General features: G+C 40.6%; 1 protein-coding gene across 5 annotated transcripts in view; it reads right to left on the reverse strand.

Annotated features, from left to right (window-relative positions):
* The window catches only part of LOC117324504, a 52,167-nt gene that overhangs the window by 20,338 nt on the left and 13,626 nt on the right, over window positions 1-18,203 (reverse strand). For 2 of the 5 annotated variants that reach the window (XM_033880401.1, XM_033880397.1), the window contains exon 3: window positions 585-732. In XM_033880401.1, coding sequence (XP_033736292.1) covers window positions 585-732 — 148 coding nt within the window. Of the gene's footprint in view, window positions 1-584; window positions 733-5,272; window positions 5,552-14,060; window positions 14,228-14,556; window positions 15,166-18,203 lie in introns of those variants that run through there. The other 3 variants (XM_033880399.1, XM_033880400.1, XM_033880398.1) reach the window with 3 other exon arrangements.

Below are 18,203 nucleotides of genomic sequence, written 5' to 3' on the forward strand. Positions count from 1 at the left end.
ACCAATGACATGTTAACGTAAGGGATGAACCAATGTCATGTTAACCAAAGGGTTAAACCAATGTCAAGTTAACCAAAGTGTTAAACCAATGTCATGTTAACCAAAGGGTTGAACCAATGTCACATTAACCAAAGGGTTAAACCAATGTCATGTTAACAAAAGGGTTAAACCAATATCGTGTTAACCAAAGGGTTAAACCAATGATGTGTTAACCAAAGGGTTAAACCAATGTCATGTTAACCAAAGGGTTAAACCAATGTCATGTTAACAAAAGGGTTAAACCAATGTCATTTTAACCAAAGTGTTAAACCAATGTCATGTTAACCAAAGGGTTAAACCAATGTCACGTTAACCAAAGTGTTAAACCAATGTCATGTTAACCAAATGTTTAAACCAATGTCATGTTAACCAAAGGGTTAAACCAGTGTGATGTTAACCAAACAACTAAAGGTATAATTTTATAAAACGTATCAGTCAGGACAGCTAATACTGGGTGTATATCTAATGGTCATTCATCATCAGGTCTGATTTATTGTATATGACTTATCGTAGTTTAAAATGTACAATATTACACAACTACTTACTTTGGATGAGGGAGTTCTTCATACTGGTGACCCTCGTAGTCAGCATAGTCGTAATTTTTGACAGTACTGGCAGGACGCTGTTTGCCATTGGCTGTTAGCCGGCGAGAATGATCTGGAGATACATGTATGTCATCAAGGTCAGCCACACCTACAATTATGAAACAGTAACCTATATTGAGGAACATCACAAAGGTCATAATCTAGGACATATATCACTTACATAATACAAGATACACAACTATCTTGATTGAAATTATGATTTTGGTTATAAACTATTACATCAAACAAGATATACTTCAATGTCCTTTCAGTAGAAGACATTGACCACATAAGTGGTTATATCATAACATATACCACTACTTACGATCACAAACAATGTTAAGATAAAGGGAAAACTCAAGGAACTTGAGTCTTCACCACAAAAGATATATAGGAACATGTGTGCAACTGAATCATCAATATCATATATCATTATTTACAAATATCCATTGGATGAGAACATGAAATATGGTCATTTTAATAGTAGTCAGAGAGCTATAAGATAATTGTGATGCCTAGATTTTGAAAAGTCTGAGTCTCTTGAAACAATGAGATAAGCATTTTTTATCTTCTGTATAATGAGGTGAAAGCCATCACCGATTTCTGGTTTAATTTTACATGACAATATCGTAACCTTTGTTTACCCTTCTAAAGCTGTGGTGAAATCCATCACCGATTTCTGGTTTAATCTTACATGACAATATCGTAACCTTTGTTTACCCTTCTAAAGCTGTGGTGAAATCCATCACCGATTTCTGGTTTAATCTTACATGACAATATCGTAACCTTTGTCTACCCTTCTAAAGCTGTGGTGAAATCCATCACCGATTTCTGGTTTAATCTTACCTGACAATATCATAACCTTTGTCTACCCTTCTAAAGCTGTGGTGAAATCCATCACCGATTTCTGGTTTAATCTTTCCTGCAGACTCCCTATTACATTATACATGACAATATCCTAACCTTTGTCTCCCCCTAACTTTCCACTAGATATCCATTCAATCTCTCTCTATATAAATGTATAGTATATATATGTGTTAGTTGTTAGGTATTGATTTCCTCAACACAAGTAGATTAGGTCTGCTACATACTTCCAATTTGTCATACAAAACAGTTTTATGAGGATCATATTTCAGTCATCCCTACATCAATAGTTGTAGCGTTCCTCAGGTCCCACTAATTGTCATTCAGATGACCTTGAGACACCTGAATCACCACCACTGAATCTGTCACTGTAGGGAATCAGGGGAACCCGCGGTAAGGTATGAATCACAATAGATCAATATAGAGCTGGTAAAATGTTAGTCACTCTTCTTCACAGCCAATTCCTCAGTTAATAACAGAATAAAATACCCAACGAAGAAAGGTCAAATTTACAGCTATCAAAATTACCTGGTGAATTAGATATCAAAAAATTTTCAAATCTATAAAATACAGAGATATTCATGTAAATATATTGTACATATGCATATATCGCCATTGCAAAGGCAGTTTCATGTCATACAAAATGTTCAAAGTCCAAATTGAAATAATTTGGCTCTGGACTGTTTCACTCGGAATATCAACACCAAAATCACAGTTTGGTTGTCTGCGGTTTTACAGATGGCCAAAGGTTCAGAATGTGATATGGTACAAAGTCTGAACAACATACTACAATGTACTGTCTGTCGACAGTTAAATAATCCAGTAAGTATCCTGACTAGGGACGAGGTGATGACAATTACCCTGTGTACTTGGTGAATGACAAATACTGACCTCCTTCACCCGACTGTTTCTTAATTGTCAGTACTTCAGATTTTTAACACATCATCATCCTCTTTTAAGTCCCTATCTCCATCATTAGTTAATATGTTCACATGTATAGAAGTACTAGTTAAGTTTTTGGATATGCTTATATTTTTAATATGCTGGAGACAGGGGGACATTGTCTGTCATTGCTAAAAATTAAATAAAGTTATGGATAAGTTTGACTTCAAAGCATTTGTTGTTGCATATCATATATAATTTTATTGATAATTTCTTGGCATATCTCCAATGAATGAGTTTTTTAGCTGAAATTAATCAATTTCTTCCAACGGCCCTGTTATTCCTCTTTCACTTACACATATATAAAATTCCTATTTAGTAACATCGGTGATGCAATTGCTAATAGATAAGGTCCTTAGTAAATGATATATTTTTGTACATACCAGCTGTTTCATTTAGATTTTTTATACTGTTTCCACATTTATGTACTCAACTTCCAAATACGATATTCATTCTAATAAATAGCCTCTCTTTTTAACAACTTATGAAACATGCAATCATAGATTGAAAGTGAATGTGACGATCCTCTAAACACTGTGAACCAAACATCCCCCTAGTTATGCTCTTATTCAAACAGGCATTATAATGGGTATGACCCCAAGACCCTGAAACTCAAACTTGTCGGAGATATTATGGTCCTTTATCATTGTGTAAAGTTCCTCAAGGAATATTAATGAAGGTGCTAGAGCACAGACAAAGTTTGGTGTTAGGTACATGACAGACGGACAGATAGGAAACCTATAGCCCCCCCCCAAACTGGTACTGGAATGATAACAATACTTCATCCATTATAAATGAAAATCTCCACACAAGCTCAAGTCCAGAACAAAAAATAAAACTTCAGTTCTACACATTATGTCCAGATCTGCGAGCTTGCTTTAAGCTGTTATATATAAATACTCTCTCTCTGAAAAATTAGAATAAATACGGTAACTATATATCCTTAAAGTGCAATACAAGATTTACGTAATACAGGATACATCCGTAAATAATGACTGAACAAATATTATGTATGCTAGTGCAAACTGCATAGAGTAATAATGCGGTTTTTTTTTTTTTTTTTTTTTAAATATGATGGTTCAGTAAACCAAAGTGGGAAGCTTAAGATTAGGTTTGTAATATACAATTGTACATGTTAAATTAAACTGTGATTTGTGTCACCCAGAAACGCAACCTACCCAGATAGCTGTTACTTATATGGGAGGCTGTAACCACTGGTAAATTTTTTAGTTCAGATGATCTACCTTTTAAAAAATTTGAAGCTCCGATCCCTTCCTCTCAACAATGGTCTCCAATATAGAAAAGGACTTGTGTAACCTTGTCGATGAGTATGACCTTTTAAAGGTTAAACTTTTGTAACACCTGTACTTTTATACTTTACAGGTATGGACCAGAAAGTTGTACTTTTAAATGTCAAGGTCTCTACATCAGTCCAGGGTGTCGTTAGGGGACGGTACCAACATTAGGGGACGGTACCAACATTAGGGGACGGTACAAACATTAGGGGTCGGTACCAACATTAGGGGACAGTACCAACATTAGTACCAACATTAGGGGACGGTACCAACATAAGGGGACGGTACCAACATTAGGGGGCGGTACCAACATTAGGGGGCAGTACCAACATCAGGGGACGGTACCAACATTAGGGGACGGTACCAACATTAGGGGGCAGTACCAACATTAGGGGGCGGTACCAACATTAGGGGACGGTACCAACATTAGGGGACGGTACCAACATTAGGGGATGGTACCAACATTAGGGGACAAACCCAACATCAGGGGGCGGTACCAACATTAGGAGATGGTACCAACATCAGGGGACTGTACCAACATTAGGGGTCGGTACCAACAATAGGGGGCGGTACCAACATTAGGGGTCAGTACCAACATTAGGGGACGGTACCAACATTAGGGACAGTACCAACATTAGGGGACGGTACCAACATTAGGGGGACGGTACCAACATTAGGGGACGGTACCAACATCAGGGGTCCATACCAATGTTAGGGGGCGGTACCAATATTAGGGGGCGGTACCAACATTAGGGGGCAGTACCAACATTAGGGGGCGGTACCAACATTAGGGGACAGTACCAACATTAGGGGACGGTACCAACATTAGGGGACGGTACCAACATCAGGGGACGGTACCAACGTTAGGGGACGGTACCAACATTAGGGGACGGTACCAACATCAGGGGACAGTACCAACATTAGGGGACGCTACCAACATTAGGGGGACGCTACCAACATTAGGGGACGCTACCAACATTATGTTTTTGAGCCAACATCAGGAAACAGTACACCAACATGTTTCAGAGCCAACATTAGAGAACAAGTTCAGCTCAGATCTCAGCCGAAGGGGGAAGATTCTTAAGTTACCAAACCCTCATACTATGTGACAGCCTTGTAATTACATGTATATTCCAATTCTATAGCATTGTTTTGAGAACCAATTAATTTAACAGTCTTGAAAACTAGTATCAAATGACATTTAACTGAGGCAGAGAAATTCAACATATTTTCTATCAAAACCTGTCTGTAAAACTGAAGCATACCTATATACCAGAAATACATTAAAATAATTTTTCATGACAACTAAATGTCACACATACTGTCAAACAAGTAATTATCTAATAAGAATTGTTTTAAATGTAAATAGATAAGAAATATGCTATAAGCATTTATTTTTTGTGCACCATCACTGAAAACAACAGCCTAAGAGAATTATTGCAAAGCAGATTGACAGCTATCATCCATTACCCTGAGAAGTGTATTAATTAGCATGCTTTATCTTCCCACCATCAACAGAGATTCCACAGCTGTTTAGATGATACTAACCACACTTGGAATAGGGTAACTTCAGAGAGGGTGTCTTCATCAGCCGATAGTCATTGTAGTATTCATGCTGCATGTTGGAACCGTTGGTGTGTGGCTTATGGTCCAATGTTTGTACTGTTGATTGTGGTACGCCACAATACATCACAGCCCACTGTATATCAACTGGTACCACACTGATACTACAACTACCACCCTGTCAAACTTCCTGTTTATACATCAGACGCTCCAAATGAAATACACATGTGAGTAAGGAGGAGGAGAACATGTGACAGTTACTACTGCTCCTGTAGCTGGCCAGTGATATACATACTACTGCTCCTGTAGCTGGGTAGTGATATACATACTACTGCTCCTGTAGCTGGGTAGTGATATACATACTACTGCTCCTGTAGCTGGGTAGTGATATACATACTACTGCTCCTGTAGCTGGCCAGTGATATACATACTAACTCCACTGGGCCTAGTTTATAGGTTTACAGTGGTAAGTGAGTGGTCAATACACCAAATGTCAATACCACACTGCTACAGACATCAATACCATATATAGCAGTCACCAGGAATATGTTTCAGTGCCAATTAAATGTGACTGGATGATTTTTAAACACACTATTACGGACCTGAAGGCTGATCACTCAGAATTAACATAGTATATGAAGTTATGTAAATCTATAACAACATCAGTAGATATTTTTATGATAACAAGATTGTCTCGGACCTCGTTATAGACGTCTGGCCCTATATACAAGATGTATATTACCCACAGCCACCTGTAGTGGATTACCCATAAAGAACTGATTACTCCACTTAAATGGTTTTATGATTCCAGGTACAGGTCCCTTAAACGGAATTTACTACCATGTATATTCTATAAACCCTCCCTTATACTTTATTACTACCATATATTTACTATAAACCCTCCCTATCACTAACACAACATGTTATAACTGTTCCAATATGTTGACTCAGTAGATCTGATTAGTAGACTGTAATAACATTAGCCAGCTGACCCAGTACCATGTATATACAGATTATCCTATAATCTCTCTAATCCAACCAATTAGCGGTTCTATTAACATTCTTATATTATAACCAATCACCAGACAGAAAACAGCCCCCTAAGTTATAACCAGACTTAGTGTTACTAGTGACTATTAAATATAGGTACTACTATGACACTTCATTGTCTAATGGTCTATAGTTAAAAATTCAATTTAGTTTCATGTCAATTATAAAAGAAGTAATGCAATTGTATCATCTTATATTAACAATCTTGTAGTGGATAAACACAGAGAAACACAGTCAGGGTAGTTAATCTTTGACCTCGAGCTCTACACAATCAGATAAGGGAGTCAAACCCTGTGGTGTAAATGGTGGAAGCCAACATCTCTATCCACAAATACACCTGCCCATCCAATTAACTTGTTTCATTCTTGTTATATTTGGCACCAGGGGATTACTAGTGTATATAGTCAGATGTTGTTATACTTTATTGTCTTGTATGTCTTCAGGGTCAAAGTAGATAGGAATGAAGCTGACCAAGACAGCAAGGATTTAGCTTAACAAGACAGCAAGGATTTAGCTTAACAAGACAGCAAGGATTTAGCTTAACAAGACAGCAACGAAGCTGCCTAAAACAGCAACGAAGTTTACCAGAACAGCAACGAAGCTGACCAAGACAGCAACGAAGCTGACCAAAACAGCAACGAAGTTTACCAGAACAGCAACGAAGCTGACCAAAACAGCAACAACGTTTACCAAAACAGCAACGAAGCTGACCAAGACATTATTGGTGACCAATGCATGACCTACAAATAGTGATGTAATTGTAAAACCCTGAAACTCGAACTTGTCCAACATATTATGGTTCCTTATCATTGTGCATAAAGTTGATCAAAATCTCTCAAGGAAAGAGACCTAGAGCGCTGATAAACTTTGGTGTTACGTACATACATACATACAAAACAGATGGAGACCCCCACCTTTGTTTCATCGAAGGGATAGAGAGAAAAACTATAGCCCCCCCCCCCCCCCCCACCGCTGTTTCACCGGACGTAGGGAGAGGAAACCTATAGTCCCCACCACTGTTTTACTGGACGGAGGGAGAGGAAACCTATAGTCCCCACCACTGTTTTACTGGACGGAGGGAGAGGAAACCTATAGTCCCCACCACTGTTTTACTGGACGGAGGGAGAGGAAACCTATAGTCCCCACCACTGTTTTACTGGACGGAGGGAGAGGAAACCTATAGTCCACACCACTGTTTTACTGGACGTAGAGAGAGGAAACCTATAGTCCTCACCACTGTTTTACTGGACGTAGAGAGAGGAAACCTATAGTCCCCACCACTGTTTTACTGGACGGAGGGAGAGGAAACCTATAGTCCCCACCACTGTTTCACCGGACGGAGGGAGAGGAAACCTATAGTCCCCTCGACTGTTTTACTGGACGGAGGGAGAGGAAACCTATAGTCCTCACCACTGTTTTACTGGACGGAGGGAGAGGAAACCTATAGTCCCCCACCACTGTTTCACTGGACGGAGGGAGAGGAAACCTATAGTCCCCACCACTGTTTCACCTGACGGAGGGAGAGGAAACCTATAGTCCCCCTCCACTGTTTTACTGGACGGAGGGAGAGGAAACCTATAGTACCCACCACTGTTTCACTGGACGGAGGGAGAGGAAACCTATAGTCCCCACCACTGTTTCACTGGACGGAGGGAGAGGAAACCTATAGTCCCCACCACTGTTTCACTGGACGGAGGGAGAGGAAACCTATAGTCCCCCACCATTGTTTCACTGGACGGAGGGAGAGGAAACCTATAGTCCCCACCACTGTTTTACTGGACGGAGGGAGAGGAAACCTATAGTCCCCACCACTGTTTTACTGGACGGAGGGAGAGGAAACCTATAGTCCCCACCACTGTTTTACTGGACGGAGGGAGAGGAAACCTATAGTCCCCACCACTGTTTTACTGGACGTAGAGAGAGGAAACCTATAGTCCCCCTCCACTGTTTCACTGGACGGAGGGAGAGGAAACCTATAGTCCCCCACCACTGTTTCACTGGACGGAGGGAGAGGAAACCTATAGTCCCCACCACTGTTTCACCGGACGGAGGGAGAGGAAACCTAAAATCCCCCACCACTGTTTCACTGGACGGAGGGAGAGGAAACCTATAGTCCCCACCACTGTTTCACCTGACGGAGGGAGAGGAAACCTATAGTCCCCACCACTGTTTTACTGGACGGAGGGAGAGGAAACCTGTAGTCCCCCACCACTGTTTTACTGGACGGAGGGAGAGGAAACCTATAGTCCCCCACCACTGTTTTACTGGACGGACGGTGAGGAAACCTATAGTCCCCACCACTGTTTTACTGGACGGAGGGAGAGGAAACCTATAGTCCCCACCACTGTTTTACTGGACGGAGGGAGAGGAAACCTATAGTCCCCACCACTGTTTCACCGGACGGAGGGAGAGGAAACCTATAGTCCCCTCGACTGTTTTACTGGACGGAGGGAGAGGAAACCTATAGTCCCCACCACTGTTTTACTGGACGGAGGGAGAGGAAACCTATAGTCCCCCACCACTGTTTCACTGGATGGAGGGAGAGGAAACCTATAGTCCCCACCACTGTTTCACCTGACGGAGGGAGAGGAAACCTATAGTCCCCCTCCACTGTTTTACTGGACGGAGGGAGAGGAAACCTATAGTCCCCACCACTGTTTCACTGGACGGAGGGAGAGGAAACCTATAGTCCCCACCACTGTTTCACTGGACGGAGGGAGAGGAAACCTATAGTCCCCCACCATTGTTTCACTGGACGGAGGGAGAGGAAACCTATAGTCCCCACCACTGTTTTACTGGACGGAGGGAGAGGAAACCTATAGTCCCCCACCACTGTTTCACTGGACGGAGGGAGAGGAAACCTATAGTCCTCCACCACTGTTTCACCAGACGGAGGGAGAGGAAACCTATAGTACCCACCACTGTTTTACTGGACGGAGGGAGAGGAACCTATAGTCCCCCACCACTGTTTCACCAGACGGAGGGAGAGGAAACCTATAGTCCCCCACCACTGTTTCACCGGACGAAGGGAGAGGAAACCTATAGTCCCCACCACTGTTTTACTGGACGGAGGGAGAGGAAACCTATAGTCCCCACCACTGTTTTACTGGACGGAGGGAGAGGAAACCTATAGTCCCCACCACTGTTTTACTGGACAGAGGGAGAGGAAACCTATAGTCCCCCACCAATGTTTCACCTGACGGAGGGAGAGGAAACCTATAGTCCCCCACCACTGTTTTACTGGACGGAGGGAGAGGAAACCTATAGTCCCCACCACTGTTTTACTGGACGGAGGGAGAGGAAACCTATAGTCCCCCACCACTGTTTTACTGGACGGAGGGAGAGGAAACCTATAGTCCCCCACCACTGTTTTACTGGATGGAGGGAGAGGAAACCTATAGTCCCCCTCCACTGTTTCACCGGACGGAGGGAGAGGAAACCTATAGTCCCCCACCACTGTTTCACTGGACGGAAGGAGAGGAAACCTATAGTCCCCCACCACTGTTTCACTGGACGGAGGGAGAGGAAACCTATAGTCCCCACCACTGTTTTACTGGACGAACGGTGAGGAAACCTATAGTCCCCCACCACTGTTTCACCTGACAGAGAGAGAGGAAACCTATAGTCCCCACCACTGTTTCACTGGACAGAGGGAGAGGAAACCTATAGTCCCCACCACTGTTTTAATGGATGGAGGGAGAGGAAACCTATAGTCCCCACCACTGTTTTACTGGACGTAGGGAGAGGAAACCTATAGTCCCCCTCCACTGTTTCACCGGACGGAGGGAGAGGAAACCTATAGTCCCCCACCACTGTTTTACTGGACGGAGGGAGAGGAAACCTATAGTCCCCACCACTGTTTTACTGGACGGAGGGAGAGGAAACCTATAGTCCCCCCCACTGTTTTACTGGACCGAGGGAGAGGAAACCTATAGTCCCCACCACTGTTTTACTGGACGGAGGGAGAGGAAACCTATAGTCCCCACCACTGTTTCACCTGACGGAGGGAGAGGAAACCTATAGTCCCCCTCCACTGTTTTACTGGACGGAGGGAGAGGAAACCTATAGTCCCCCACCACTGTTTCACTGGACGGAGGGAGAGGAAACCTATAGTCCCCACCACTGTTTCACCTGACGGAGGGAGAGGAAACCTATAGTCCCCCTCCACTGTTTTACTGGACGGAGGGAGAGGAAACCTATAGTACCCACCACTGTTTCACTGGACGGAGGGAGAGGAAACCTATAGTCCCCACCACTGTTTCACTGGACGGAGGGAGAGGAAACCTATAGTCCCCACCACTGTTTTACTGGACGGAGGGAGAGGAAACCTATAGTCCCCACCACTGTTTTACTGGACGGAGGGAGAGGAAACCTATAGTCCCCACCACTGTTTCACCGGACGGAGGGAGAGGAAACCTATAGTCCCCCACCACTGTTTTACTGGACGGAGGGAGAGGAAACCTATAGTCCCCACCACTGTTTTACTGGACGGAGGGAGAGGAAACCTATAGTCCCCACCACTGTTTCACCGGACGGAGGGAGAGGAAACCTATAGTCCCCTCGACTGTTTTACTGGACGGAGGGAGAGGAAACCTATAGTCCCCACCACTGTTTTACTGGACGGAAGGAGAGGAAACCTATAGTCCCCCACCACTGTTTCACCGGACGGAGGGAGAGGAAACCTATAGTCCCCACCACTGTTTCACTGGACGGAGGGAGAGGAAACCTATAGTCCCCCCCACTGTTTTACTGGACGGAGGGAGAGGAAACCTATAGTCCCCACCACTGTTTTACTGGACGGAGGGAGAGGAAACCTATAGTCCCCACCACTGTTTCACCTGACGGAGGGAGAGGAAACCTATAGTCCCCCTCCACTGTTTTACTGGACGGAGGGAGAGGAAACCTATAGTCCCCACCACTGTTTCACTGGACGGAGGTAGAGGAAACCTATAGTCCCCACCACTGTTTCACTGGACGGAGGGAGAGGAAACCTATAGTCCCCCACCATTGTTTCACTGGACGGAGGGAGAGGAAACCTATAGTCCCCACCACTGTTTTACTGGACGGAGGGAGAGGAAATCTATAGTCCCCCACCACTGTTTCACTGGACGGAGGGAGAGGAAACCTATAGTCCTCCACCACTGCTTCACCAGACGGAGGGAGAGGAAACCTATAGTACCCACCACTGTTTTACTGGACGGAGGGAGAGGAACCTATAGTCCCCCATCACTGTTTCACCAGACGGAGGGAGAGGAAACCTATAGTCCCCCACCACTGTTTCACCGGACGAAGGGAGAGGAAACCTATAGTCCCCACCACTGTTTCACCGGACGGAGGGAGAGGAAACCTATAGTCCCCTCGACTGTTTTACTGGACGGAGGGAGAGGAAACCTATAGTCCCCACCACTGTTTTACTGGACGGAGGGAGAGGAAACCTATAGTCCCCCTCCACTGTTTTACTGGACGGAGGGAGAGGGAACCTATAGTCCCCCCCACTGTTTTACTGGACGGAGGGAGAGGAAACCTATAGTCCCCACCACTGTTTTACTGGACGGAGGGAGAGGAAACCTATAGTCCCCCACCACTGTTTCACTGGGCAGACAGAGAGGAAACCTATAGTCCCCCACCACTGTTTCACCTGACGGAGGGAGAGGAAACCTATAGTCCCCACCACTGTTTTACTGGACGGAGGGAGAGGAAACCTGTAGTCCCCCACCACTGTTTTACTGGACGGAGGGAGAGGAAACCTATAGTCCCCCACCACTGTTTTACTAGGCGGACGGTGAGGAAACCTATAGTCCCCACCACTGTTTTACTGGACGGAGGGAGAGGAAACCTATAGTCCCCACCACTGTTTTACTGGACGGAGGGAGAGGAAACCTATAGTCCCCACCACTGTTTCACCGGACGGAGGGAGAGGAAACCTATAGTCCCCTCGACTGTTTTACTGGACGGAGGGAGAGGAAACCTATAGTCCCAACCACTGTTTTACTGGACGGAGGGAGAGGAAACCTATAGTCCCCCTCCACTGTTTTACTGGACGGAGGGAGAGGGAACCTATAGTCCCCACCACTGTTTTACTGGACGGAGGGAGAGGAAACCTATAGTCCCCCTCCACTGTTTTACTGGACGGAGGGAGAGGAAACCTATAGTCCCCCACCACTTTTTCACCGGACGGAAGGAGAGGAAACCTATAGTCCCCCACCACTGTTTTACTTGACGGAGGGAGAGGAAACCTATAGTCCCCACCACTGTTTTACTGGACAGAGGGAGAGGAAACTTATAGTTCCCCACCACTGTTTCACCAAACGGAGGGAGAGGAAACCTATAGTCCCCCTCGACTGTTTCACCTGTAGGGGACTAATGAACTCATCAGATCGCTAAACTTAAATACAGGTCATTTTCTACTCAATGGAGATAACTCTTTCAAAAATTATTGAAACAAATTTCAACTCTTAGCAGATATGCACAAAAACTATTGATGGGATAGTTACTGAGAGAGGATATTTATGCATGAAGAAGTCTATGATACAAAGACAGACAACATGACTACATTTTGTATATCATCAAAACATGCAGGCTTAAAAAAAAGTGAAAATCTGTATTACAGATCATACATGTTCTGAATGAGTCATGATAGCTGAATACATTTTCTGTTTTTAATATTTGTGAAAGATATCGAGGTTAATTGACCTATAAATTACAAGATAAGAGCCTGTAGTATATGTAGGTATATACCTCCGTCTACATGCATTTGTTACCTAGGTGGTTCTGTTGTAGTGACAAATGTTACATAACGATGACAATGACAGCTTGTACAACAAAAGTAAGATCTATAGACTAGGATTAAACAAGGTAGGTTGTCTACACACACAACATGCTGCACCCATGAAGTACATAACATTTTGTATTCAGCACGTACATACGACGAAATGCATTGGCATGCTTTACAGGGCTTTTTTACTGCAAACTTGAGTATATATACATAGGCATGATTTCTCGGTAACCAAACTATGAACTTAGGTAATACATTTTTGTACATATAAACTTCTTAGAATTTCTACGATAAGAATATTGTGTATGACAGGTCATATATTACCTAGACCTCCTTATAAATAACAGTATCTAAGCAGCTCTTACTACAACTAAGAAGTTTTATTTATAAACAACATTATCTTAGCTGTTCTTCCTACAATTAATTTTTTTTATTTATAACTACTGTATCAATTTAGGGTTCAAAACTTGAAGTTTTCCTCAAAACTCCAAAATATGGAAAGCTGACAAGTATGTTGAGAATTACATAATATCATGATGTTATTGTAAAGAGAAATAAATCGTCTAATAGATACAATATGTTAGACATCAGTACTGGTGTCTACTATAACTACTAAAGACATAGCTTTATAAACTCAATATTCTGATTAGTAGAAATGTATACTGTTAATTAAATTAAGGTATGATCAAAGATAGAACTTTAGTCATAAGTATTTAGCACTACCGTACATCACTGATATTTAGGTAAACTAATTTTATTTAAATTCATTCAAATTTGCTATTTATACCAAACATTAAAAAAAATACAAAATAAGATACAATCAGAAAAATCACAATTAAAAGTTTCCTATAGATGCAGCATAATAATCTAGACAAATCCACTATTTTATAGGCTGATGACTGGTAGAAATACGGCTAAAGTCAGACACAAACAGTTTTAAATATTTACCTTTTGTGAGATTGTCCTTTGGTTGTGAGGACATACACATGTAGTTGTAATTCATCTCCTGGTGAAGACTATTACAGTATACGTAGTGTCCCCTACCACATCATGCACACTCTCAACATCAGGTTTACGTCACAATGTTATGACAGTGAAGAAAGTAAAAATCACTGAAGTGTGACCACACATTCACAAGCATACATCAATCTAATGTGTGAGCTTAAACTTTAACACTGAGAAACTTGTACTGAAGATTTTTTATCTCAGTTATAAAGTTCTAACCCAGGTTGGACTGGTTTAACATACCTGTGCATTACAGGTATAGGTAAACACAGGTATACAATACAGGTATTGACAAACTAAAGGCATGACACAAAACAAGTACAGCTGCTACCCTAAGTAGACTTTAACACTATTATAGAAATAAAATAATTCGGTCACAATGTACATGATTTAAAATTACAGAATGAGCTCTCCATGTATGGAAATCTCGTTACCTTACCTGACCTGCCCAGAAGTGGATCCCGGGGTTCAGGTGGCTCCATGCTGTCCTGTGTCAGTGTGTTTATACGCAGTCCCGATAACGGGGTGTTTTCCGGTAACAACTCTAGGTAGGGCCTACCATTATACCATACAGTCCCCATTGATCAGGTGCAACCATGTGATAAGGGGTATATCCTATTTAAGTACTTTCTTTAACGTGTTTGATCTCACACACCATAATTTCAGTTTAAAAGGTATAAACTTGTATGCCATGGAGACATCAGATTCCGTATATAGGTTACTCCAGGTACAAAATACAAATCTCAGAGACAAAGTCTCTCAACACCCATGGTTAGACATTCAATTGTAGGTTTCTGAATCGTTGAGTCTCTTTTCCAATCCCATTTTTAATCCATTGTATTGTTCTCACTTTCAATGGTCATCCAATGGTCACTGATTCATTCAGAAATCCATCCACTTTTCTAAATTTTCATTCTTGGAACCATGAAGTCTAATGAGTACTTAATCCAAAAATAGAACACCAAAATACCTAACTAGTGACCCAATTAGACTGTACACATGGTAGTAATAATAGAAGTATTTAGCCATATGACGGTAGCCGATACTGGCGACCAGATTGTGCCAAAGCAAACAAATACCTGTAGAAAGACTGACCTCAGTACACAAAGCACACCTTTATCAGAGAGTACAATACTAGAACAGAACACAGCTGCCTATACCATAGATTTACCAGGACGCTCAGCTGGTCCAATTTGGCACCGGTGAGAAAAAATGTATTATGATTAAGTTGGAACAGTTGGAGTGGGCGACTGATCACTGCTATTACACGTGCCTTAGCAGTAGCCTTGGTTCCTAGTCAGCCTCAGTACCTCAGTACAGCCGAGCTTCCTACCTACAGTCTCCTGTATACAGGGCGTGGGCTGTAACAATGGAGGAAGGATAGACCAGCGCTCGGAATTATCATCACATAGTCTTATCAAACCTGGGTACAGAATCAATAATGTATCATCAAAGTTATTTCACCAATTTGAAAATCTAACAAACACTATGAGTAATATTCCAGCACCACTGCATACTGGCATTGCTTAGTGGTCCTAATCATTCTAAAAAGGTTTGTGCTATATGGTTCGATCCAATCTCAGAATATCAATATAACGCGATGTCATCTCATTTTATATCCAGACATTTAGAAATTTTCACTGGAATGGATATGAGAACCGTGACAAAAATATTTTTCCTGTTTAAACCAGATTCATTTGAGGAAATTTGCTGGAATTTTTGTATACTCATGAACCACCAGCAAATTTTTGTATAGTTTTACTCATGAACCAATCTAATATATGAGACTATGCTTGTGATGTATATCAATCAAAAATATTTCTTATCTTTTTCAAAATCACAGTAACCATGATACACTGTGATTTGTATTACACTTTAGACATGATACAATGTAATTTGTATTACACTATAGACATGATACAATGTAATTTGTATTACACTTGACATGATACAATGTAATTTGTATTACACTATACACATGATACAATGTAATTTGTATTACACTATAGACATGATACAATGTAATTTGTATTACACTATAGACATGATACAATGTTATTTGTATTACACTATAGACATGATACAATGTAATTTGTATTACACTAGACATGATATAATGTAATTTGTATTACACTATAGACATGATATAATGTAATTTGTATTACACTTGACATGATACAATGTAATTTGTATTACACTATAGACATGATACAATGTAATTTGTATTACACTTTAGACATGATACAATGTAATTTGTATTACACTTGGCATGATACAATGTAATTTGTATTAAAATGGACAGGATACAATGTAATTGGTATTACACTATAGACATGATACAATGTAATTTGTATTACACTATAGACATGATACAATGTAATTTGTATTACACTATAGACATGATACAATGTAATTTGTATTACACTTGACATGATACAATGTAATTTGTATTACACTTGACATGATACAATGTAATTTGTATTACACTATAGACATGATACAATGTAATTTGTATTACACTTGACATGATACAATTTAATTTGTATTACACTAGACATGATATAATGTAATTTGTATTACACTAGATATGATACAATGTAATTTGTATTACACTTTAGACATGATACAATGTAATTTGTATTATACTTGACATGATACAATGTAATTTGTATTACACTATAGACATGATACAATGTAATTTGTATTACACTATAGACATGATACAATGTAATTTGTATTACACTTGACATGATACAATGTAATTTGTATTACACTATAGACATGATACAATGTAATTTGTATTACACTATAGACATGATACACTGTAATTTGTATTACACTATAGACATGATATAATGTAATTTTTATTACACTAGACATGATAAAATGTCATTTGTATTACACTATAGACATGATACAATGTAATTTTTATTACACTAGACATGATAAAATGTCATTTGTATTACACTATAGACATGATATAATGTAATTTTTATTACACTATAGACATGATACACTGTAATTTGTATTACACTATAGACATGATACAATGTAATTTTTATTACACTAGACATGATAAAATGTCATTTGTATTACACTTGACATGATACAATGTAATTTGTATTAAAATGGACAGGATACAATGTAATTTGTATTACACTATATACACATGATACAATGTAATTTGTATTATCCTTACATAAATCATCCCTTGTATCTATATCTATAATCAGAAGTCAAAGAAGTGATATACATGTAAACCTTATAATTTTCTGGATAGCAATGGTCATATGCAATGCAATATAAATGTGTTTGTGCTAATTGACAACTACATGTATTTCATTTCTGAAATAGTTTTAGGAGAGGGCTTTGGCAGATTCCTTAATATCTAATATCTGAACAGTGAAATATTTAAGCATTGAACTGCTTTCCTTTGACAGTAGGCAGATAGTGCCAACTGGACAAGGCAAATTAAATGAAGAGGTGTTAAATTTGTCTTTGTCCAGTTGGCATTGTCATCCCATAACTGTTAACTGAACGCAGTGCAAAGCTTATATTCACCAAATACGATTTTAAATAAATCACTATAACTAACACTATAATTAGGCTGGGAGCCTATTAACAGCTCTACCAGGTTGTTCCGAATAAAACATAGCGCATGAAATAAGATAGTAGAAAACCAGGCAGGGATAATCAATGTAATACTAATATTTAATGTAAATTAACTTAGGAAAATACAAAATATAATCTATCTGTCTAGTGACGTATCTGTACATTTGTATTTAATATTTTTTCCGCAACTGCGTTGTGTTTCACTTGGCACATTATAAATCCGCTGGTTGTCAGTTTATGAGATCGTAGTGCTCAACTCCTGTTGGTAAGGCTATATAGTGACAATGTCATAGATTGGTAAATATTCTAGAACGAAAGCTGCTGCCAAAGCATATTTTCCAAAAGCTTTCAAAAGCAGCATTTTAAGTGTATTGTAATAATGATCAATATAAACCTGTAGCTTTTTATGTGTGTATACAAACAGTTGTAAACCTTTCTTCAGGAGACTGGGTTACAAAGCTTCCTTAATTTTAG

Source organism: Pecten maximus, chromosome 3 (genome assembly GCF_902652985.1).
Source record: "Pecten maximus chromosome 3, xPecMax1.1, whole genome shotgun sequence".
Lineage (NCBI taxonomy): Eukaryota > Metazoa > Mollusca > Bivalvia > Pectinida > Pectinidae > Pecten > Pecten maximus.